Consider the following 21,601-nt stretch of genomic DNA (forward strand, 5'->3'; position numbering starts at 1 on the left):
GCAGGAGGCGGCGGCGGCGGCGGCGCTGTGGCGATGGCTGGCGGCTCCCCGGCGGGGCGTCGAGCCGCGATGGCTGAGGCGGAGCCGGCGTGGCGGAGCTGAGGCGGCGGCGGCGCTTCCCGCGGCGCGGCCTTCCTCGTTTCGCCGCAGCCGGCCCTGCCCGTCGTGAGCAGAAGCCCTCCGCTTCCGATCCGTCCTCCTTCCCTTCCCGTTCCTTCGCTGGCTGCTGGGCGGGGATGAGGCGGCAGCCCGGCGGAGGTGGCGGCGGCGGCGGCGGCGGCGGCGGAGGCGGCAGCGGTGACAACGACACCGACGACGGCGACTTGGAGGGGCGGTCCCCAGCCTAGCGCGCTCCCCACACACGCGCCTCGACCCTTTCCGCCGGGCCTAAAGCGGCGGAGGATGTCGGAGGAGCCCGACGCGGACAAGATGATCAAGGTAGCCGGGCCCGCCGACGAGCGAGGGGCCCTCGGCGCACGTGCGAGGCGGCCGATCGCCTGCTGCGGCTTGCGCGGACGCTCGGGGCGGACTTCTGAGCATAGGCAGAGTCCCGGCGCGGGGCCGCCACGCCCCCTTCCCCGGGCCCCGATCTTCTTTTTAAATTAAATATTCCTATCTGTTAGGGATACGAGCATTAACTGAAGATTTAGCGCTCCTCAGTCTGGTGCTCCCAGGAAATATGCACTGCTTTCACGAGTATTATTACAGTTCAGTACCACCTTTTTCTTCTTTCCACGTGAGAGAGCCGAGGTGGCTGACTCGGCCACTGTTCCTTCGTTTCATTCTCACAACAACCCTGTGAGGTAGGCTAGAGAGCGAGTGACTGGCACAAACTCACTCGGCGAGCTTCGTGGCCAGGGAGGGACTTGAGCCAGATCTCCCATCCAGCCCCTTGCAGGTTCTCAGCTGGCCCCCTGTGATGAGAGATAATCGGTGACAGGCCGGATCATATGCAGGGAAATGCTTTCCAACTTGAAGACTGGCAGAGGTTTCGGCCTACAAGTGCCATCAGCCTCAACCAGCATGGCTTGGAGATTGTGGAAGATGACATCCAAAACATCTGCAGGGTGCCATTTTGGGTGGGACTGATGTAGGAGTCCGCTTTATATAGCCAGGCCTGCTCGGTCTTGCCCGAGACATGTTCAAAGGCCTGTGTGCTGATGAAGGCCATCGCAGGTTGCCAAAAAGGGAGGCTTAGTTGCTGCTGCTGATTCCCTCCCAGCCACCTCCCCCTCTCCCAGCCAATCTCTTGGCAGTGTTTAGCCCTAGGGCTGTGCCAGTTTTAATTTGTAATTGTAAATTGGTAAAGAACAATAGCACATGTGTAAGTCTCAGAAAGAAAAGGGCTGCCATTGCTGCTAAAGGAGATTGAACATACAAATGGAACCAAACAAACTGACACTGGGCATTAGTGTTGTTAAGGGTCTTTCCTCCTGAGCTCTGAGCAGGACTTACTTTCAATCAGACACGTGAGGAACCCGCTGTTACAGTTCAGAGGTCTTGGGCCCCACTTCCAAGTACGTTATGTCCCACAAATTCAGTGGACAGACTTCCAAACAAAAATGTTTGATTGCATCCCCGTGCCGTGGATGTCTGGTGATTTGAAGCAGCCTCCCCAACCTCATCTTCTCCAGATGTTTGGGAGCTCAACTCCCATCACTGGCCAAGAATGCTGGGAGCTGTAGTCTAAAATCTCTGGAGGGCACCAAGCTGGTGAAGGCTGATATAGGGAATGGCATAATAAAACTGTTAATATAATGGGGCTCTTTTATTTGTATTGTAAGTGGTCGTGCTAGTGGTTATTTTTATTTATATGTTTTTGTATTGCCCAATTGGCAAAGCACTCTGGGTGGCTCCCAAAAATAGAAGCCATATGCACACTGATATTGATACCCACTTCTGAGTAAACATGTATATGATTGCACTGTTAAGCTATTGATTTATTACTGTTCTCCGAGGGCCATACAGTGACTCGGACATGGTGCTGCCAACTAAGGAAAGCATCATTCATATCTTGTCTTAGAAGTTTAGCCAAGCTACTATCCCTTAGCATTCCTAGAATCTGAAACAAAATAGCAAAGGTGGTATGGGTATAAAGGGCAAACTGATGTGGAAGCAGGGTGATTTGTTTAAAGCCTGTTACTGGAAGTCATGGAAAGGTCTGTGGATAAGCAGTTTTTAAATAATCATGTTATATAGTACTATGTGGCACAGAGACTGAAGCACTGGGATTTGCAATTGTATTTGTGTGAGGACTACAGAGAGGATGCAGCATTTCCATGTTTCTTTCCTCTTTCTTTTCGTCAAAACCAAAACAGGAAACTTCTATTTTAGAAGAATACCATATTAACTGGACTCAGAAGCTGGGAGCTGGAATCAGTGGCCCAGTGCGGTAAGAAGATCCTCTTTTTGTCTTGCACCTAAATTAAGCTTTCACGGTATCTTCCACAGAAACAGACGCTTTTGTCCTCTCCTCCTTTTTTCATTCATGCAGCCAAGAAAGGATATCATAACATACCTTAAAATAGTTCTGAGTGCTAGAGGTCACATAGAACCCTGCCCCCGAGCCACCCGTGAGCCCCCTTCAGGTGTTAACCTCCGGAATTCTCAGCATTTGCTTGCCCTGCAAGCCGTAATTGGTTTTCCCAGTGTCACTAGCTCTAAGAACCCGGAAATTCTTAGAAAATGTTAGAGAAAGGCAGGTTGACTGCAATTTTTGTGTGGCCTTTGCATGCAGGTATGAAAGGCCCTACTTGGTATTTCAGGGAAAGCATCTGAACCGGTGCAGACTGACCAGTCAGAAAAACACAGTGCGCATCTGGGATTTGGAGGCAGTCGACCGAACTGCCTGCCACAACTTTCTGGCAAACATTAGGCAGAGAGGTGCTCTGCAGTGCGCAGCGGTCTGCAAAGATCACTGTGGAAATGATTGCAGGAGCAAATCAGGGAAGAGTTTCACAGGATCTTGTTGACAAGCCTTCAATGCATTCCTAACTTGGTGGCTTCCTGAAGTGACTAATTGATTCTGCTGCTCTCTGGACAGAGTCTGCATGAAAAAATCGTCTCAAGAACGTTATGCGCTGAAAATCCTTCTTGATCGCGCAAAAGCTAGAAATGAGGTATGGTACGTTGCTTCTGGAGCACGTTCTATGAATCTCTCCAGTTTTTTTATTTTATTTTATTTTATTTATTGAAAGCTCCCCAGACCAGATCAGAGAATGGAACAGCTCAGAACTGCCAAGGCAGGCTTGCTTCTCCTTCACGCATTTCTCCTCCCACCTGCTGTTATGCGTTCTTGGGGTGTGGATGGGGGGGGTATGCCTGGTGTTTTGATGACCCCATGAAGGGCTGCTCCGCTTGGATTCTCACCATGCTGTTTCAGACCCTGCTTCAAGAAGCATTGCTCCTCAACTTCTGCTTCTGTTCTGCTGACCTTGAAAGCAGTGCAAATTGAACCGGTTTAACTTCCTGGCTTCCATGAACTCACCGCCCTCCCAGCTATTTTGCTTGTTATTTCTGGCACTAATCTCGCTACTCTGGATTTTGTGCTAGACCCTGTGGTTGGATTTTGCCTCGGAGCTACTCTTTAAAATACTGGGGCTCAGTTTAGAACCTGCCAGGCAATGATGGTAGAACCACATGCCTTTCAGCTTGGATTCTGCTAATATGTTTGATTTTAACTCTGTCCACACGAAAAGGGGTGTAATGATGCTCCTGGGTTGGTAGGTTTGTGGGTTGGTGGGTGAGGCCGATCACGGAGGGTGAAGGGTAATCCTTGTTCCTGTTTCCATCAGGTCCGGCTGCACATGATGTGTGCGACTCACCCCAATATCGTCCAGATTATTGAAGTCTATGCTAATAGCGTGCAGTTCCCTCATGAGTCCAGTCCAAGGTAAAGATGATACGGGCAGGTTCAGGTTCCCTGACCTCCTTTCCAGGTCGAGGCCAGGACCGCGTGGGACTCTGTTCTGAATGTCAAGCTGCCTTTTCTCCTGGGCAACGCAACCGCTGTGTGTCTGTCGTTCCCCCCTCCCCGTTGTCAGCTCATTGTAGCGCGCTTTCCTTTCCACGGTGACACGTGTGGTGTTCAGAGCGTGTTGACGTGTTTCCTTCTCCTGGTTGGCCCGTCTTCTTAGCTGTTTGGCTCCCAGTCGTCTGTTGCTGGGTATTGAGAAGCAGCCATCGTTGTGGGTAGGTTTTTGCTCAAAATAGGCAGCAAAGCCCCCGCCAAGAGGGGAGCTGAAGTGCCTTGGGCAACCGGCCTGAGTACCTTTCAAGCTGGCCGAACCGGAGGAGGTATGGCCATGGGCACCGTCTCCCAGGAGGTTCCCCCGCTCGAGCCTCGCTGACTGCGTGGCCACGCTGACCTGATCCATCAGCCGTGGGCGCTCGCTGTGGGTCTGAATGCACATCCCGTGATAAGCCGCATCATGCATGTGTACGTTTCGACAGAAATGGCACCTCATGCACAGACATGCTGGCTCCGTTTTTTCTGGAAGCGCATCAGTGTCGGTAGCTTACCTTGATACGTTGGAAAGTCAGCAGTGAAAACGTCCAGGCTCAGGAGACGGGCTTCCTTGTCACGCCTGAATCCTTCCGTGGTTTCTCTCCCTTCCATTTGACATGGACCTGGGCACGGGTGCCACCACAGGAGCTGCTCTCAGGCACACCTAGTGTGAAGGATGGGGTGTTAGGATAACTTTTGATTAACATTTACATATAAATATTTCTGTATGTGTAACAAACTGGAATGCTTTTAAAACAGGGCCCGGCTCCTAATTGTAATGGAGATGATGGAAGGGGGCGAGCTGTTTCACAGAATCAGCCAGCATCGGCACTTTACTGAGAAGCAAGCAAGCCAAGTAACAAAGCAGGCAAGTGGTGACTCCCCGCAACCCCCACCCTGTCCTTGTATCAGCGAAAACCAGGGGAGGAAGGCTCCACAAAGTACCTGGCCACTTTCTTGAGGTGGGAGGGCAAGAAGCAAGCTTAAACCAAACCAAAACACTCTGACATGATCAGAAGATTGCCTGCTTTGTTATAATCGAACAATTTGTTTGTGGATCTCTGATGGCTGAGGAACAGTCCTTTTTTAATGTTAAAACTAGAGGGACATTTGCAGACAGGCGGAATCGCTTTCTCCCAAGGAGGGCTGGCGGAAAGCAGGCAAGGCCCCCACTGTGGCTCATGAAGTGATGCAGCGGCTGGGTTTTTGCCTGCCCAGGAGCCTGAATTTATTTTCTTGCAGCACACAGTTCAAGACCTTCTATATGAATGTCCAACCTTGCTAAGTTCTGTTGCAAATAAATTCTTACTGGGAATAGGCTCTTTATTCAGGGTCAATTAGCATTCCAAGGTGCCTGAAGAAAAGGTGTGTCGGCACTGCTTTCGGCACGACGAAAGCCCGAAGACAGAACCGTGGACAAGATGAGCCTTCCCCAGGCCGCTCCCCTCCACACATGCTGGACTCCAGCTCCCATTGCCCACAGGAGTATGGACCATAGTATGCTGCTGTGGGCAACGGGAGCTGGAGTCCAGCACATCTAGTGGGTGCAAGGTTAGGGAAGGCAGTACGTGGGATCAGTTAAGTCTCTCCTAACACTTCTCTGTAGCGGTCCTTGTAAGACAGGCAGCCCCAGCTCTCGGGTGTGTGCCAGTGTGAAAGGCCAGAGGCTGTGAGAGCAGGTCTCGAGATCACGCCCGTACACCTCTGGGAAGGTGTAAGCACCTCAGCCCTCGAGTCCTATAGCAGTGTAATCAGCCCATGTGCAGAGGGCGCACAGTGGGACCCTCTTGATCCCCTTCATCCCGTCAGCCGTTCGGCCGCTTGGTCCTCCGGGTGCCACAGCACCTCCAGGCAAGATGTATCGCAGCGCAGCGCGTCCGGAAGCAGGGCTGCCCCGGCAATTTTCAGTGGGGGCAAGTTTGTTGTATTTTTTGTCTTCATGCCGGTGTGGTTGCTTGTTATGATTTCGCATGTGTGATTTGTGTTTCCAGTGTTTTTAAGACTGTGAGGCAGACCAGTGGGCCAAGCGGGTGGGTCTTCTGGGCCCAGTGCCGCCTCTCCCCGCTCTGCGTGTGCAGACTTTCGCTGGCAGGCTTGTCTCTTGCTCCAGCGAAGTCCTACTTGTGAACCTCCTTCCCTTCCCACTTCCTCTGTGTTCTCTGCTGGGCCTTTCCCCGGCCGTGTATTTGCAGTGTTTCGCTTTGACTGAATGTCGCAAGAGGAGGCATTTCACCAGGGAGCGCTCTTTCCAAAAGAGTAACTTGTGAAGAAGCCTTTAATCTTAGACTTTGTTTTTCAGTAATCTTACACGAGCAGAGTAGTAAAACATTTCCATTGCAATCTTCCTTTCTGTTGCTTGCAAAGTAGACTCACTAAGGGATCCCACTGACATCAGCTGTAGCGACTCACGAGCAACCATTTGAGAGTTTGTGCAATGCTCGTCTCTGCATCCAATTCCATCCAGGGAGACTGCTAGTTTTAAAAAGCTATTCATTTCTAAATTACGTCTCTTCGGAAATATATTCTCACTTTAGAAAAATCAGTACTTCGGGCACAACCCAACCGAAGTGAAGCACTTATAAGTCCCAAGGATTTTATGGGAGACTTTCAGTGGTCTCCCACAAGGATTGATAGATATTAAAGATGCAAACTTCAGCTGTTTTGTGCTTTGTGTTATACTGGTCCAGTTAAACACATACGATTCAATCCAATGTTTGTTATGAGTGAAACAAGACGTATGCATCCTGAAAATTCCGTACTATTTTTTCAAAGCCTCTAGTCCTCATGGTTGCTTTATTTGTTAGAAATAAGTTTAAAAACATTCAAAGAGAAGCATTGACTGAGTTATAAGCCTCCTATTTCAAGTGCCATATTTGCAGCAGTTTCAGGGCTCATTCCATGATTTTGCCTTACGGCAGTATCCATTCTGGGGGGAAATACTGTGATTAATAAGCCCGACATATCCACCAGCCTTCTGTTACTTTGTAGAAAATATTAGTACCCTTGTGTATTACATGGAGCTAAATGCATTTTAGTCTGACTTACTGTGCAAAACATCTTTTTTGCAGGTTTGTGTATGTTTTAAGATGTTTTTTGAACAAAATAACAATAAAAACTTTCTTAGGACTGACCTTCTAAAGTCATGGACCTTGTTTGCACTTCCTTAATTTTACGCTGGTTGTAAATGGTCTTAAATCTTTCTTTTTGTAGGGATTTAAGACCATGATTTTGACAGAACAATAGTGTGTTGCCGCATTTAATCTGGAAACTGAATAGTCAGCAGTGTCTGAAGTTGCTGAGATTCACCCCTTAGCGCAGTCTTCCCCATCCTGGCACTCGCCAGATGTTTGAGCTTCATTTCCCCTGGCCATGAGCCTGAATGCTGGGAGTTGAAGTCCAAAACACCAGGTTGGGGACTGCCTTAGAAAGTAGCAAGAAGGAAGAAAGTCTCTGTGGCCTGCCCTCGTAGTTTAAATTTTGCAGAAAACGACCTCAGCACTGAGGAGAAGATGCCTGTCTAACTCTGTAGGAAGGAGCACTGCTATGACTTCGTGTCCATACGGAAAATCTAACTTTTGGGTTGAAGTAACACTTTGGCCGGGAACGTGTGAGCCAGTCTGCAGTCCGCAGGGATGTGGCATGCCTTCCACTGGTCTCGGGTTGAGGCAAAATATTTCCAAGCACAGTATTTGCATCCTGCTGCGAGGCAGCCTCTCAAGGGCTTCCTTTCTCTTCCCCACCTCCGCTGCATGGGAGCCCAGACTGAGCCACCTTCTTTGAAGTGAGATTTTTTTAAAGGCACACGGCTAGTAGCACAGAGCAGTTCCTCAGCAGCTTGGTCTGGAGCAGGGACCACACAGTGCTGAGTAAGAGGAAATTAGCGCGTTTCACGTGGGGGAAAGAGGGGATTGTGAGCAAAGCCAGCCGCTTGATTCGGCTGCTTCTGTAAAGCAAGCCGTCACCGCAAGCTGCTGCCCAGCAAACTCTTGCCGCCTTCAGCTTCGACAACAGAGCTGTTCACGGCTTGGGAAAAGCTGGTTCTGCTGGAGAGCTGGAGAACGACAGGTCAGACACCAGCTGAGCAGCACTGGCTTAGGATGCCTGCTGCTTCTGGCCCTGGAAAGAGTCCCCAGGGCCCGCCGGGACCGCTGGGAGAGCGGCTGCCGGACTGTATGAGGCGCTTGCTCAGCCTGTGCTAGCCATGGCGAGCATGAGGTGGCAGTGAGGACAAGCCCGGCTCCCCTTCCGAGGGCCCTGGCTTCAGGGAGGAACCTCAGACCCAGCCTGGATGGGCCAGCCGGGCAGGCGAGAAGTAGCCTGTGGACCCGCTGGCCCTGTTTGGAGGGGCAAGACGGAGCACTGCCCGGTGCAGACTGGTGATCTTTGAACTTCAGAGCAGCAGGCAACGGTCCCGTGTGTGTCCCAGTTCTCCGGCTGCTCGTTGATGTTTCCCCCACCTCAGGCCTGAGCCCTGCACTGCTGCTGGGGGCCTCCGCGGGGTCCTTGTTCGGGGCGGGGGGCCTGCATGCAGCCACGGCAGCGAGAGCCTGTGACCGCTCTGATTTCTTCTGTCCTCTTTCCAGATAGCTTTGGCCTTGCAACACTGTCATTCGTTAAACATTGCACATCGAGACCTGAAGCCCGAGAACCTTCTTTTCAAGGATAATTCTTTGGTAAGGGGGGGAGCTTGCTCACCCGGCTGTCCGACTCAGTCCTGCTGCTTGTTGAGCCCTATCTCTGTGTGAAATTCAGCTTTCTCCACCACTCTCTCCTGGCCTCGGAAGCCGACTGGCCTTCCCAGTAGCATCCAGCCCCGCTGACCGTTGTCCTGTCAGAGGGTTTCTTTCTCTGCTTAGTGCTTCACTTCCCAACTTTCTCCTCTGTCCTCCAGTTCCTCCTTTGGATTCCTTACTTTCAGCTTACTGGCTGTTCTGTTCTCTTTCTCATCATTCGCCCTATCCAACTCCCCGTCTCTTAGTTTTCCTCCCATTCAGTACCTCTTTGCACTTAGTGTCCCAGTTTGCAGTGAAATTCCCTCGCAAAAATCTTTCCTTTTTCTCACAACTGTGCTGATTGTCAACGTTCTGTTGCTGAGCATTTTACCCTGAGCAAGAACCGTGCGCTTGAATGGTGCAAGGGGTAAATGTGGAAAAGAGCTAATCTCTTGGACCCCCTTGTTTTAGGATGCCCCAGTGAAGCTCTGTGACTTTGGATTTGCCAAGGTGGACCAAGGTGACCTGATGACACCACAGTTCACTCCGTATTATGTAGCACCGCAGGTAAGGGATCCTTGCTGCCAGTTCCAGATGTTCCTTCCCAGGAGTCTGGCAGATTCTTCTGCTGGTCAGACCGCTTTGTGCATTCTGCAAGGCTCCGCCTCCTCACCCATAGATATGTATATTGGGCACAGATTTCAGGGACTAAACTTTCATCTTGCATTTTTAACAAAAGCAAAGTTTCTAGTCCCTGTGATGATGTGAAAAGTTCCATAAAAGGGGAAAAGGTGGGATATAAATATAAGAAGCAAGCAAGCATGTTATCATTACCTAGTGAAATCCTGAAGGGCAGCTTTGATATAATTCAGTGATGTCAGCTTCAGAGCTTCTTTCTTCTAAATGTTACGTTAGCTATTGATCGCCATCTGACACGTTTGATTTTTCTGCTGCTGTTATTTGTGCAGGTGAGGGACAGGTCAACTTTGACCCCCTGTCCTTCACAAAAGCAAGGGCTGTCTCTCTCTCTCTCTTCCCTGTGCCTTTTGGTAAGAGAATTGCAGCTGCATTTCCATGTTTTCCCTCCAACCCTGCAGGTACTAGAGGCACAAAGGAGGCACCAGAAAGAGAAATCGGGCATCATTCCTACCTCGCCAACCCCCTATACTTATAACAAGGTACGTTTCTCAGCCTAGGCTGCTGCTGGCCGTGTTTCAGGCACACACAGCCGTCTTGCATTTGCCCCGTTTTCCGTGCAGAATGCGATGCCCAGCACAGAATCCATCGACTAGTGTGGAATTCTGTCATCGGGAGCGTTTATTTGAGCGTGTTTTTAAGGCAAGGTCCCAGTTCTTTGGGGCGGTGGGAATGGCTGCAAAGAGGCCGGTGCTGAAGACGGAAGTGGGTTCTGTCCTCTGCCAGGGCTTCCAGGCGGCTTCCCCGGCCATCTGCCATCGAATGCCCCCACACTGAGTTCCTGCGCAAACTCAGTCAGAGAAACAGCCCGTGGCTCCCAGCATGTGCTGCCCGGGGCAGACGGGGAGCTAGAGGGCTTCTCTCTCTCCGAACATGAACAGGGTGGCACCTCTGCGTGCTCGGCTCGGCTTTCCTCAGGACAGACGCTGCCTTTCCTTCCGTGCAGCAAGTTCACGCAGCCACCTCTGCACAGGCGTGGTCCCGCCGACACCCCCGAGTTGTGCCCCCATGCAAAGTGAGGATTGCTTTTTCTCCCTCTTCTAGAGCTGTGACTTATGGTCTCTGGGTGTCATCATTTATGTGATGCTCTGTGGCTACCCACCTTTTTACTCGAAGCACCACAGCCGAACAATTCCCAAGGACATGCGGAAAAAGATCATGACGGGGAGCTTCGAATTTCCAGAGGAGGAATGGAGCCAGATCTCCGAGATGGCAAAGGACATCGTGCGGAAGTAAGTCTGTCCGTGGAGCAGGTCTTCACTTTCTCTCCCCCCTAAACCGAGAACCCAGGTGCCGCCAAGGGCCACTTTCTGAGCAGGTGAGGCCAGAAAACTAGTTTTCATCATGGGTTGCTGCCTTCATAATAGCCACCCTGCATTCAGGCACTTTGCAGCCTATGAGGAAGCTGCACTGACGGTCGATCAGATGCACAGGAAAAACGAGAAGCTTCAGCCTGGAATTCAGGGGAATGAAGCAAGCGCTGGAGCTAATGCCCCTTAATGAAAGGGTTGGCTGGGGGCAGCTGTTTCTGCAGCAGATGTGGGTCATCTCGGGCTGGCCCCAGTTGCAAGTCAGTCGGAAGTGGCACTGGGAAGCATTGTGGGGGGGGGGTGCGCCTCTTTAAGGAAGCCAACAGACTGTGACTCTCCCCTCCCTCCCTCCCTCCCTCCAATGTCTCCTAGGCTGCTCAAGGTAAAGCCAGAGGAAAGACTGACCATAGAAGGTGTTCTGGACCACCCTTGGCTGAACTCCACGGAGGCTCTCGATAACATTTTGCCCTCTGCCCAGTTAATGATGGACAAGGTTTTTACTGCTCTTTGCTTGCTAAATTATTTCTTTGATTAAAATGCTTTAGGCCATTTGTCCTTCCAGTCTAGCATGGCCTGATTTGACTAGCCGGAGATAAAGCTAGTTGCTGCTGATTGGTATGCCTGTTGGGAAACAGAACTGACCCAAAAGCAGGCTGGAGTTCCAGAGAAGCGCCATCTCGGCCAAAAGGAAAAGCGGGGAAGGAGTCATGCAGCACCTTGTTTTTGCCTAACAAAAGCCTATGTCTGGAATGGGCGTTTTCCTCTGACCCAAGCTTACGTCAGAGTAAATGCACTCGTCTTTAAGATGCTGCAAGTATTCGTTCTTTTTGGAAGAGGAAAGAGGTCCTTAGTTACAAGTCAGAGCCTCTTGACGGAGTTAAGGTTTGCCATCGTCAGAAGATCGGCAGTCCTCTCCAAACCTGTCATTCTGCCTGCTGGTCTCTCGTGGCCTTCCACCAATTCACAAAGAGGGACCTTGCAGCCGCCGCCACCGTGTGCCGGGCCACGCCTCACCTGGATCTGGCGGCCGGCCATGTGGCACGAGGGCAGGGAGCACCGCGTGGCCCCCGCGTTGGCCACCTCTCTGCACGGAGCTCCGGAAGCCCACGCCCCGTTCAGGCAATGCTTAACCCTGTTCTCTCTCTCCTGCCTCCTCCTAGGCGATGGTGGCTGGGATACAGCAGGCCCACGCCGAGCAGCTGGCAAACATGAGGATCCAGGACCTCAAAGTCAGCCTCAAGCCCCTGCACTCCGTCAACAACCCCATCCTGCGCAAAAGGAAGCTGCTGGGGTAAACCTGCCCGGGGCGATGCTGGCGAAGCACTGCCCGGCGCTAGCGGGGCTCGGGGGATCCCGCTTCTGTTCTACGGGGGCGTGGAGGGGAGCCCCGCATCTTGCCCGCCGGGGATGCAAGGGAGCGGGGAGCCCTCCGTTCCCGCAGCCGGCTTCTCAAGCTTGGAGGCGGCGAGCCTGGCCTGCAGGCCGAATCAGCCCTGCGGTCGCCGGATGGCCACCCCATCCCTTTCCGCGACCACTACCCTTTTCCCACATTCTAAAATGCTGAAGCAGTTTTTCGAAGCTGTGATGATGGCGGAGATACTGTTGTACTCGTTGTATTTGTATGAAGAAGAGCTTCAGGCTTCACTGTGGTGGCATTTTGGGCCCCGTGGGTTTTGCCTTAAACCGTGCCAGCCGCTGGAAGGCAGCCGCATGAATGTCGCGATTGCTGTCTAGCTGAGAGGGGTTAACCCAGAGAGTTCCAAAGATGAGGGCCAGGGTAACTGGCAGTGTTGAGACTTCAGGAAACTTCCACTCTTGCTGGCAGAGAAGCAGGGTCTGTGGGTTGCTCCCGCCGAGGGAAAGAGTTTTCTGAGCTTCTGGGGGTGGGGGCAGTTGCTGAGCAAAACAGTAATGGGGGTGCCAGCAAGGAGAGAAAAGCACACTTTAAAAAAATGCTCTGTTTCACCCCGATTCACAGGTCCCTTTGTGTAGTCATGGCAAACACGCTGCTGCCTGAGAAGATCCCACAGACACACCAAATAGATAATCTAGTCTAGTTTTCAGGGGCTCACAGGGAAGGCTTCCAAAAGGCTGGGAATGCTGAAGGAGGGCGAATCGCAAAGGCCGAGATGCTGTTTTTTCCTGACCTCAGACAGAACTCCTGGCTGCTTGTGGATTTTTTCCTTTCGGTCTCTCTGAGGTGCCGCTACTGGCAACGAGAGAACCAGGAGCGCTGCTCCATCACCTGAGATTAGTGGGGGGGGGCACGGGGGAGTGTGGCGCGTGCCTGCTGGTGACGCTCACGTGTCCTGACGCTCGCTCTCCGCCACAGAACCAAGCCGAAGGACAGTGTGTACATCCACGATCCCGAGAACAGCAGCGAGGACTCCAACGTCGCTCTGGAAAAGCTCCGTGATGTGATTGCCCAGTGCATCCTGCCACAGGCTGGTAAAGGTCGCCAGTTCTTAGACAAGCCGTGTTTGTGGGAGGGGGGGAGGGCGGGCGCCTGACTGCTGGAATGTCGCTTTTCCTATGATTGCCAGAGCTTATTTTTTGCAGAGGGTTGCAGATTTTGATGTGGAAGCTCCATTTTTCTCCCCTCATCCCCTTGCTAACCGTGAGACGCCACCTGTTTGCCTTCAAACATTTCTCTACCATCCTTCACCCAACTAAATTTCAGGGAGAAGCAGCAAAATGTTAAATTTTGCCTAGAGTCCTGTTGGGCTGATTTGGTTGTTGGATATGGATTTACTAAGAAATTAAGTACAATGAATGCCTGCATGAGTAAAAATGGCAGAACCGTAGAGTGTGGGGAGATGGGCAGGACGTCCGTCATCAGCCGTCCTCTCCTTGGTGCTGTAACCTGTTTCCGGGGCCCTGTTCACTCTCCCAATCAGGTGAGAATGAAGATGAGAAACTGAACGAAGTGATGCGGGAAGCTTGGAAATATAACAGGGAGTGCAAATTATTCCGAGACACTCTTCAGACCTTTAGCTGGAATGGTAAGTTCGGCGAGTTTTTTCTTGGCGTAAAAACAGCGAGGGGTTCAATCCGAGCAACATTAGACAGAAGAGGCTGATCGTTCCTTGCACAGCTGGTCGGACATGCTGGGAGCTGCGCTGACCGGGTCCCCTTTTGTGTTTTAGGCAGAGGATTCACGGATAAAGTGGACCGGCTAAAACTGGCAGAAAGCGTGAAACAAGTCATTGAAGAGCAGACGAACTCCCACGACTCGCAATAGTTGGGGCTGCTTATTCTTAACAAAAACAGAACTTCCCCATTTTTTTTAACCCTTTGAGAAGTTATCCTTTAAACTGTAAAAAGTATTTTTATGTAAATTAATAAATCATAATTATTTCATTAAATTTCCACACAGCTTGAAAAATGCTGTATAGGTGTAGATAACAAGAATCATTGGTACTGTAATATTTTTTTAAAAATTCAGTTTATACATACATATATATGTATATGTGTGTGTGCATGCATATTACATATATATATATGTATGTATGTATATGTATATATGCGTGTGTGTGTGTGTGTAAATTTTTATGTACCGTTTAATTCCCAACTGTTAAACGGGACAAATCCTCGTGTTCTCCTCCGTAACCCGATACTCCGGTCTCCCTGCAGCTGCCAACTTCAAACAGGTTCCAGCCCCTCTATCAGTTCGTGGTGTCGCATTTCCATCCTTTGCCTTCAGCTCAGTCACTTTTCTGAAGCAGGACTAAGGGATGTGAGCAGCAGGACTGTCCCTCCTCACTTTCTTCCAAGGCCGCCATTTTCATGGCAGGCAGAGTAGCCAGCTGTGGTGGGTGACCCAAGGGACCTCTTGTGCCTGCAAAGGGAGCGCTCCTGCCTCGCCAAGGCCGCCGTGTCAAGCGGTGACGCTTTCCCTTGGGCTTCCCACTGCAAAGCTAAAGAGGAGAGAGAGCAGTCCTCTGATCTGGCAACGGTGGCTTTTTCCCTCTTTTTTAACAATTTCAGTTGACAAAGATCTGTACATATTTCTAGTTTTCTATCTGACATGTTTGCTTTTTAAGACTGGGCTGATGGCGGTTTTATAGAATTATTTTGGTACAATCACCTGTGCTGTTCAGCAACTGAGGAGCCAGTTCAGAGCTACTAATTTTTTTTTTACTTTGATAAAAGCTCTGTTTCTGGGATCATTTACCCTGGGTTTCCTGAGCCATATCACCTCATCCCACGGTGTTGCCATCTTCCATGTTGGTTCTTTTGCTTCTTCCCGGCTCATCCGTCGGCAGCTGTCTTCCTAGTCCAAACCCTTCCCACTGGAGCAGAGATGGAAGGCCCTTCACAGCACTGCCATTTTCTCGATCCCTTCCAGCCGTTCTCAGTGAGTATCGTGAAACTGCCTCCGTGAGGGCAAAGCTGGTGACCACGCGTTTGGTTTCACTCTTCAACGCTGATCGAGGAGTGTGGACATTCCAGAGGAGGAGCAGGCAGGGATTAATGCGTCGGCAGCCTGCCCTCCAGCGTACGGGTTGCGACATGCCCGCGACCGATTCAAGGCGACCCATGGCCCTGTCTGGCCTGCAGCTCATAGGCATGAGGAGCGCACGCAAGGACACGGGCAAAGCAGCCCCTCTTGGACCCACCCACCCACCAGCTCAAGTCTGGTGAAGACAGACGAAGTGTTCTGCTGCATGGCAAGGAGCTTTCTACCCACTGCTCCCAAGGAGTAACAGAAGCCTCCGCTCAGAAGCAAACTGCCAAAGCAAGAGGGAGTCCGTTTTTGTTCTTGAGAAGACCTGAGCAAACTGAATTTTACCACCAGCCTGTAACTACTTGCCCAGTCAAATGTATTTCTGGATAAAGTAGACGCGAACGACAGAGTTGTCATTCTTCCCTCAGTCTGCTGCGCACCGGAAGCATCCGAGTGGGATGGTGTATCGTGCTGCCCCACAACAGCAGGGGGTTGGACCTGATGGCCTTCATGGCCCCTTCAACTGTACTATTCTATGATTCATTATTCGCTGCTGCTTTGAGAGAACTGGCACCCATCCTCTCCCAAAAGTTTTACAGACCTTTCAGCTGAAACATCTGTTCTCCGATTTCTCTCTCGGTATTGGGGACTGTGCATCTTGGTGACCAGCCAGTGCAGGTGCGAAGAAAATCGATGGCAGGGTTTGCCTTGCCTCTTGGTAGAAGTGCTGTACGCGGGCATGAAAGGAGGATCAGAGGGAAAAATACAAGCTTCAAGGTGTGCTTATCTTGCATGTTTACCTGGAAGTGACTTCCAGCAGGAGCAGCTCCCAGGATGCCATGCTCAGCTGGGGTCCAGGCCATTGGGTCTCGGGGAACGTTGAAAAAGATGGTGGGGGAAGTTTGGTGTATCAATTTGCGGCTGAAGGTGGAGCGCTGTTGTAGCTCTGTATTTTGAAAGCTTCGCTTTATTTTCTTACCTCTTTTAAGTGGTGTGGGTTTATTAGATTAAAATATTTTTCACTTCACTTCATCTGCCTCCCTACCATATTCTGAAGCAGGCTGCCTGTCTGAGATCTTTGGACCACAGGTTGAGTGAGTGTTTCATGTCGCGCTGAATGCACAGGGCAAGCGGATGCCGGGGAAAACTCTCGGGATGGGGAATCTGCAGAGCGGAGCTCTCCGTGGAAAACACCAGCTAGCCTGGCCAGGGGCTCCGTGTGCCAACAATGAAGCGAGCACAACACGTCTGTGTATCAGTCCAGCCATTTGCTGCAATCAAGCCTGCCCCGGCAATTTTGCGGTCTTTGCTGAAGGGAACTGGCGAAGCGCTCACAAGGAACAGGACTCCACGCGTCTAGGAATTCTCAGCAGAGGTTTTAAGGACTGGATGGGGATGCAGCAGGGGATGACATTGTGCCAAGAGAACTGGCGGTGCTGGATGGCAATGGGGCAGGTGACCGGCCCATGAGGAAGGCTGCTGTAGAGAAAAATACGCCGCAACCGGAAAACTTTCCTTTGGAGGGGGAAGGAAGTCTCTGATCTGTGGCAACTCCTGCCCAAACACTGATTGTCCTGGAAGTGCATGTGGATTTCCTTTTGGCTCCAGTGTAGCATTTCCCACATTTAGGGCCCTGTTGCAAATTTTTGCAAAGCATACCTTGGAAGAAACCTATAGAATCCTGTGACGATTGGTCACAGCTTAGCTTAGCTGGAAGCATTTGTTTGAAAGAGCAGAAACGTGTGTGGAAAGGGAATTTGTGCTGAGAGCACGTGGCAGTGCGCATGCACGTTTTACGGTCTCCCACACTCATCTTTTATGCCCAAGCTTCCCCACCACCCCACCCCATGTCCCCCCCTAACTTTCAGTGTGCCCTTTTGCTTTACCACCGTTTTGCTTTTCTTTTGGAATCAGTATTATATAAATGTAAATATTATGCATTGGTGTACATAAATAATTTTACTAAAATTTATCCAAGTTTCTGTCTCGGTTTCTTAAAAACTACATTTTGAACCATACAGGTTTTGCAGCTGAGTAGAGGCTAAGGTATAATGTAGAATTGCCAGGCACTTACTGCTCTGCAGTTTCATTCTGATCGGTTTGGTGGGAGTGGAATTAACTTCATCCTCTCGCTAAGGGCAGTATGATCTCTCTCACCGAGCGCCGTCACTTCATGGTGGGTGGCAGTGACTTTTTATGGGCACGAGATGGCGTGTATCACAGGCATCCCTTCTGTGGCACAGGGGTTTCAGTATCCTCTGTGCCACTTATCCAGGCCCTTCTTTACTCGCTCGTTAATGCAAGGCTAGCAGCTCTGTGCTTTCCAGACATTCTGGGCCACAGATCCCAATGGTTATCTCTAACCATTGGCCATGCTGGTTGGTGCTGATGGGAGCTGTAGTTCAAAACATTGGGAGGGTGCCTGGTTGCCGCACCTTTGCTGTACAGTAATTGTAGGATTTATGTGCCCCTGCCGACTTTCCTTTTATGTTTGGGGCAGCCATTTCCCCCAAACCCTGCTATTTCCCCATCCCTCTCTCTTCCATGCTTTAGGGCAGTCCTAGGACCTCTCCAGACAGTCTGGGAGACCCCAGCATTTTTTGGAGGCCTACCTTGGGGCTTTGACTCTGACGGATAAGCCCCTTGCCCATTCCATCACAGCCTCTGGGGCCGCAGCTGGAGCCGGGGGGAGGGAAGGAGGCTGGGCTGAAGAACGCGCCACCTCCGATCGGTGCCCCAGCCTCTCCGCCTCCCTCGCCAGTCCTAAACCAAAGTCGCCATGGATACAAAATGCATCGTACAAACAGTGGCAGCTGCACCCCTGACCTTGCCTAGAACAAGGTGTTCGCAAGCCTCCAAGTTTGGGAGCCTAGAACATCTGCCAGGAGGGCCATGGGACTGTGCCCTTGGCCGGTTCCGATCGGCAGAGCCTTCCTTCCACGGCACACTCAGACCCGCCTGCTGGCGCCCCACTGCTCTGAGCCCCACGGTCAGCAGGCACCGCAGACCTGCCGCAGCAGCAGCTTGGAAGAACACCCGCTGCCCCGGGATGCAGAATGCTCCCATTCAGCGTCACAGAAGGCAAGAGCGTGGCTGGAGTTCTGTTTCCCAGCAGGAATTCCAGCCACGGCCGATGCCTCGTTCTGCACAGCACACGTTTCGAGAACCCGCCGCTTCCCGCTGCAGGCCCTGCTTATGTGCCCTTCCTGCTGCTCTCCAGAATTGAGCCGCCCCCCCAGCCGCTGCTTCCCAGCTTCTCTGTCACTTGGCATCCCCTCAAAGAGCCCGAGCTGACGAGAGAGGCAGGCATGGAGGGAACCATTCCGCCAGGGAAACACAGAAGACCAGGTGGCCTGGCTCATGGGACCCCCCACGGAGCAGGCGCCGAGTGACCCGCGATGCCCGAGAGGAGGGTGCGAAGGCTGCATTAAAACTGGCAGGTCCCGCCTGCCTTTTGCGCCTCCCCAAAGCCAGCCGGGACCCTGGCCGGGAGGCAACGTGGCAGGCGGTGGCCGGGGCTTCGGGGCGGCCTCTGGTGCGTCTCCATGCTGCTGCTGCACCTGCTTCTGCTGGCCACCGGCCACGCGGCCGCCGGCCCCACTGCCGGCTATGCTTCCTACACGGTGGTCACCCCAAGGGAGCTGCCCACGAGGGCGGGCAAGGCTGCCCGAGAGCAGCTCTCTTACCTCATCCAGGCGGAAGGGAAGGACTACGTGGTCCACCTGCAGCGGAAGGCCCTCCTGGCGAAAAGGTTCCCCGTCGCCACGTATAACAGCAGTCAGCGCGTGGAGGGCCACCACGAGGTCCAGGGCGACTGCTACTACCACGGGTACGTGGAGGGTGCCGGGGCGTCCTTCCTAAGCCTCCGGGCTTGCCCGGGGCTCAGCGGCCTCCTCCAGATCGAGGACCTGACCTACGGCATCAGTCCCCTGCAGGGCTCCCCTGCCTTCCAGCACCTCCTTTACCGAGCAGAGGAAGGCGCCCCCAGCTCAAGGGCCGGCCGGCCGCGCGGCAAGGCGGAGCGCCATGCCGTGCCTGCCGCGGGGCGCAGGCCGGCTCCCAGCAAGGGGAGCCTGGCTCACCTGCAGAGGCACACCAAGTACATGGAGCTTTTCGTGCAGGTGGATGTGCGCCTGTTCCGCTTCTACGAGGCAGACGTGCAGGCCACCATCCAGAACGTCATCCACCTCATTGAAATGGTGGATGACATGTTTGCCACTCTGGGTCTCCGTGTCCTTCTGGTTGGGGTGGAGATATGGACGGAGAGGAATCTGGTTCCAGTCACGGACTACGTGCAGCTGACTGTGGGGCAATTCAACGCGTGGCGGGTCCTGACCGTGCGCCCTCGGCTGCGGCACGACGTCGCTCTGCTCCTGGCCCACCACGGCACGGGCGGCTCCACCGTGCGGTACTCGTACCTCGGAACCGTCTGCAAGACGAACGCGGCGGTCGCCTTCGTATCCGCCAGGAACGTGACCGGCTTCTTGTTTGCGCTCGGCATCGCGCACGAGCTGGGCCACGTGATCGGCATCCCGGACGACCCGTCGCCAACCTGCTACTGCGCCCCCAAGCTCCGGTGCATCATGAACGCCAGGGGCCCGCACGCGAGCTACCCCCGGTTCAGCAACTGCTCCACCAACGCTTACTTGGACATCCTCCATGCCAAGAAAGTGCCGTGCCTGAGCACCACGCCGGCCGTGAGCAAAATATTCGCCCTGAGCTCCTGTGGGAACGGCATCGTGGAAGGAGAGGAGCAGTGCGACTGCGGGGTGCGGCCGGCGTGCAAGCAGAGCGGGTGCTGCCGCGAGGACTGCACTCTGGCGCCCAGGGCCACCTGCACCACCGAGGCGTGCTGCGTGGGCTGCCAGCTCGCGCCCAAAGGAGCGCTCTGCAGGAAAGCTTCCGACGAGTGCGACTTGCCCGAATACTGCAGCGGGGCGGCGGCAGACTGTGCCCCCGACGTCCTGGTGCAGGACGGCACCCCGTGCAGCGACGACGGCTACTGCGTGGCCGGGACCTGCTCGACCCACACGCTGCAGTGCCAGAAACTCTTCAGCGGGCAGGCGGCGGGCGCGCCCCCCGCTTGCTTCGAACGGGTCAACGCGGTCGGGGATCGGTTCGGCAACTGTGCTGGCAAGCGGGGGGAGGAGGTTCCCCCAAACTTCCCCAGGTGTGCCCGGGAGAATGTGCTATGCGGCCGGGTGCAGTGCGTCAACGTGCACACCCTCCCGAACATGGAGGAGAGCACGACCGTCATCCAGACCCCCGTCGGCAAGGCCGTCTGCTGGGGCTTGGCCTCCTCCTCCTCCGGAACGGCCCTCGCCGACATCGGCGTCGTGGAAGAAGGCTCCAGGTGCGGCAAGCGCAAGGTCTGTGTGAACCAGACGTGCACGCCTGTGGAGACCTGGGCGGCGGCCCGTGCGGCCTGCGACCCCTCGGCGACCTGTGGCGGGAACGGCGTGTGCAACTCCCGGCAGCACTGCCACTGCCGCTACGGCTGGGCCCCGCCGGCTTGCCGCTCGCCCGGCTACGGGGGGAGCCTCGACAGCGGGCCCCTGCCCCGCACCCGGACCTACAGCCTGGCCTCCGTGGTGGTGGGGGTCGCGGTGGCCACGCTGCTGGCCGTGGCTGCTGGAGGCCTCGTTGCCTGGGGGGTGAGGGAGGCGGTGCTGGCCAGGGCCCTGCGCAAGGGCCAGCCCCAGGCAGAGGGGGCCAGTCCCGCCTGAGCCGAACGGCCCCGAAGGCCCAGCCGCCTCTCCCTTCCTGCCTCGCACATGTCGCCGCCGCTCCGACGAATAAATTGCTGCGCGTGGGCATTCCCGAAAGCTGTCTGAACGTGCCTCTTCCGCAGGCGGCCCGGAGGGGCTTCCCAGGACTCTCGCTGCTGAAAGGATGGCGGCTGATGGCTTGGCTTTCCCAGCCTCTTCCCAGCCGGCCACCCGGTGCCAGGGCTTGGCGGCCCTCGGGCAGGGACCCTCGCGGGCCCTTCCGACCACCTTCAGCCCTCCCACAGCCCTTGCGCGAGTCTACGCAGCACCACTCCTGTCGGACCCGCCGAGAACCGCGTTAACTTGTACGCAGGGCGAAGCTGCTCCCATGCGTCTTCAAGCTGCCCCTGATCATCGGGCTGGAGCTCAGGGGAATGGGGGGCCGGCCTCTGCAGGGCCACACGCCCCCACTCCTGGCGTTCTGCACGTTTGCTTTCATCTGGGACCGAGCGGCGGAGGGAGAAGGTGGACGCTCTGATCCGAGCAGCCGGTCTGCCCGCCGGCTCTTCCTTGCGGCGGCCCAGGCAGGGCAAGCTGCTTTGGCACCCCGAAAATGCATCAGGCTCTGGTCTGCGTGAGGACAGGCCAAGGAGAGATTCCAACTTCGGTCGCTGAAGGGCAGCAGCGCTCTGCCACGCTCATGCGCTCGCAGGGCAGCAGCA

General features: G+C 53.9%; 2 protein-coding genes across 3 annotated transcripts; both read left to right on the forward strand.

The window, feature by feature from the left end:
• Positions 1 to 49: 49 nt before the first annotated feature.
• Positions 50 to 17,143, forward strand: MAPKAPK5 (MAPK activated protein kinase 5). 2 transcript variants are annotated; one of them, XM_044440984.1, is made up of 14 exons: positions 50 to 438; positions 2,319 to 2,392; positions 3,044 to 3,119; positions 3,795 to 3,892; positions 4,766 to 4,874; positions 8,590 to 8,679; positions 9,190 to 9,285; positions 9,816 to 9,896; positions 10,459 to 10,646; positions 11,097 to 11,217; positions 11,885 to 12,015; positions 13,057 to 13,178; positions 13,622 to 13,726; positions 13,871 to 17,143. In XM_044440984.1, exons 1-14 carry the CDS (start codon positions 403 to 405, stop codon positions 13,963 to 13,965), a joined length of 1,422 nt encoding a protein of 473 aa, XP_044296919.1. In that variant the 5' UTR covers positions 50 to 402; the 3' UTR covers positions 13,966 to 17,143. The 2 variants fall into 2 exon arrangements, with proteins under 2 accessions (XP_044296919.1, XP_044296920.1); XM_044440985.1 differs by having other exon boundaries at positions 61 to 438; positions 13,057 to 13,172.
• Positions 17,144 to 18,716: 1,573 nt separating this feature from the next.
• Positions 18,717 to 20,897, forward strand: LOC123028741 (disintegrin and metalloproteinase domain-containing protein 9-like). Its single transcript, XM_044440955.1, has one exon. It carries the CDS (start codon positions 18,717 to 18,719, stop codon positions 20,895 to 20,897), a length of 2,181 nt encoding a protein of 726 aa, XP_044296890.1.
• The last annotated feature ends 704 nt before the right edge of the window (positions 20,898 to 21,601 follow it).

The sequence above is a fragment of the Varanus komodoensis genome, unplaced genomic scaffold (genome assembly GCF_004798865.1).
Source record: "Varanus komodoensis strain SLA01 unplaced genomic scaffold, ASM479886v1 scaffold38, whole genome shotgun sequence".
In the NCBI taxonomy this organism is placed as follows: Eukaryota; Metazoa; Chordata; class Lepidosauria; order Squamata; family Varanidae; genus Varanus; species Varanus komodoensis.

Bases quoted from the DNA above. Each gene is read 5' to 3' on its own strand.
- MAPKAPK5 (XM_044440984.1), top strand. From the start codon at position 403: ATGTCGGAGGAGCCCGACGCGGACAAGATGATCAAG. The intron at 439-2,318 runs GTAGCCGGGCCC...AAACCAAAACAG, and splicing joins ACGCGGACAAGATGATCAAG to GAAACTTCTATTTTAGAAGA. The intron at 13,179-13,621 runs GTCGCCAGTTCT...TCTCCCAATCAG, and splicing joins CCTGCCACAGGCTGGTAAAG to GTGAGAATGAAGATGAGAAA.
- LOC123028741 (XM_044440955.1), top strand. From the start codon at position 18,717: ATGCTGCTGCTGCACCTGCTTCTGCTGGCCACCGGCCACGCGGCCGCC.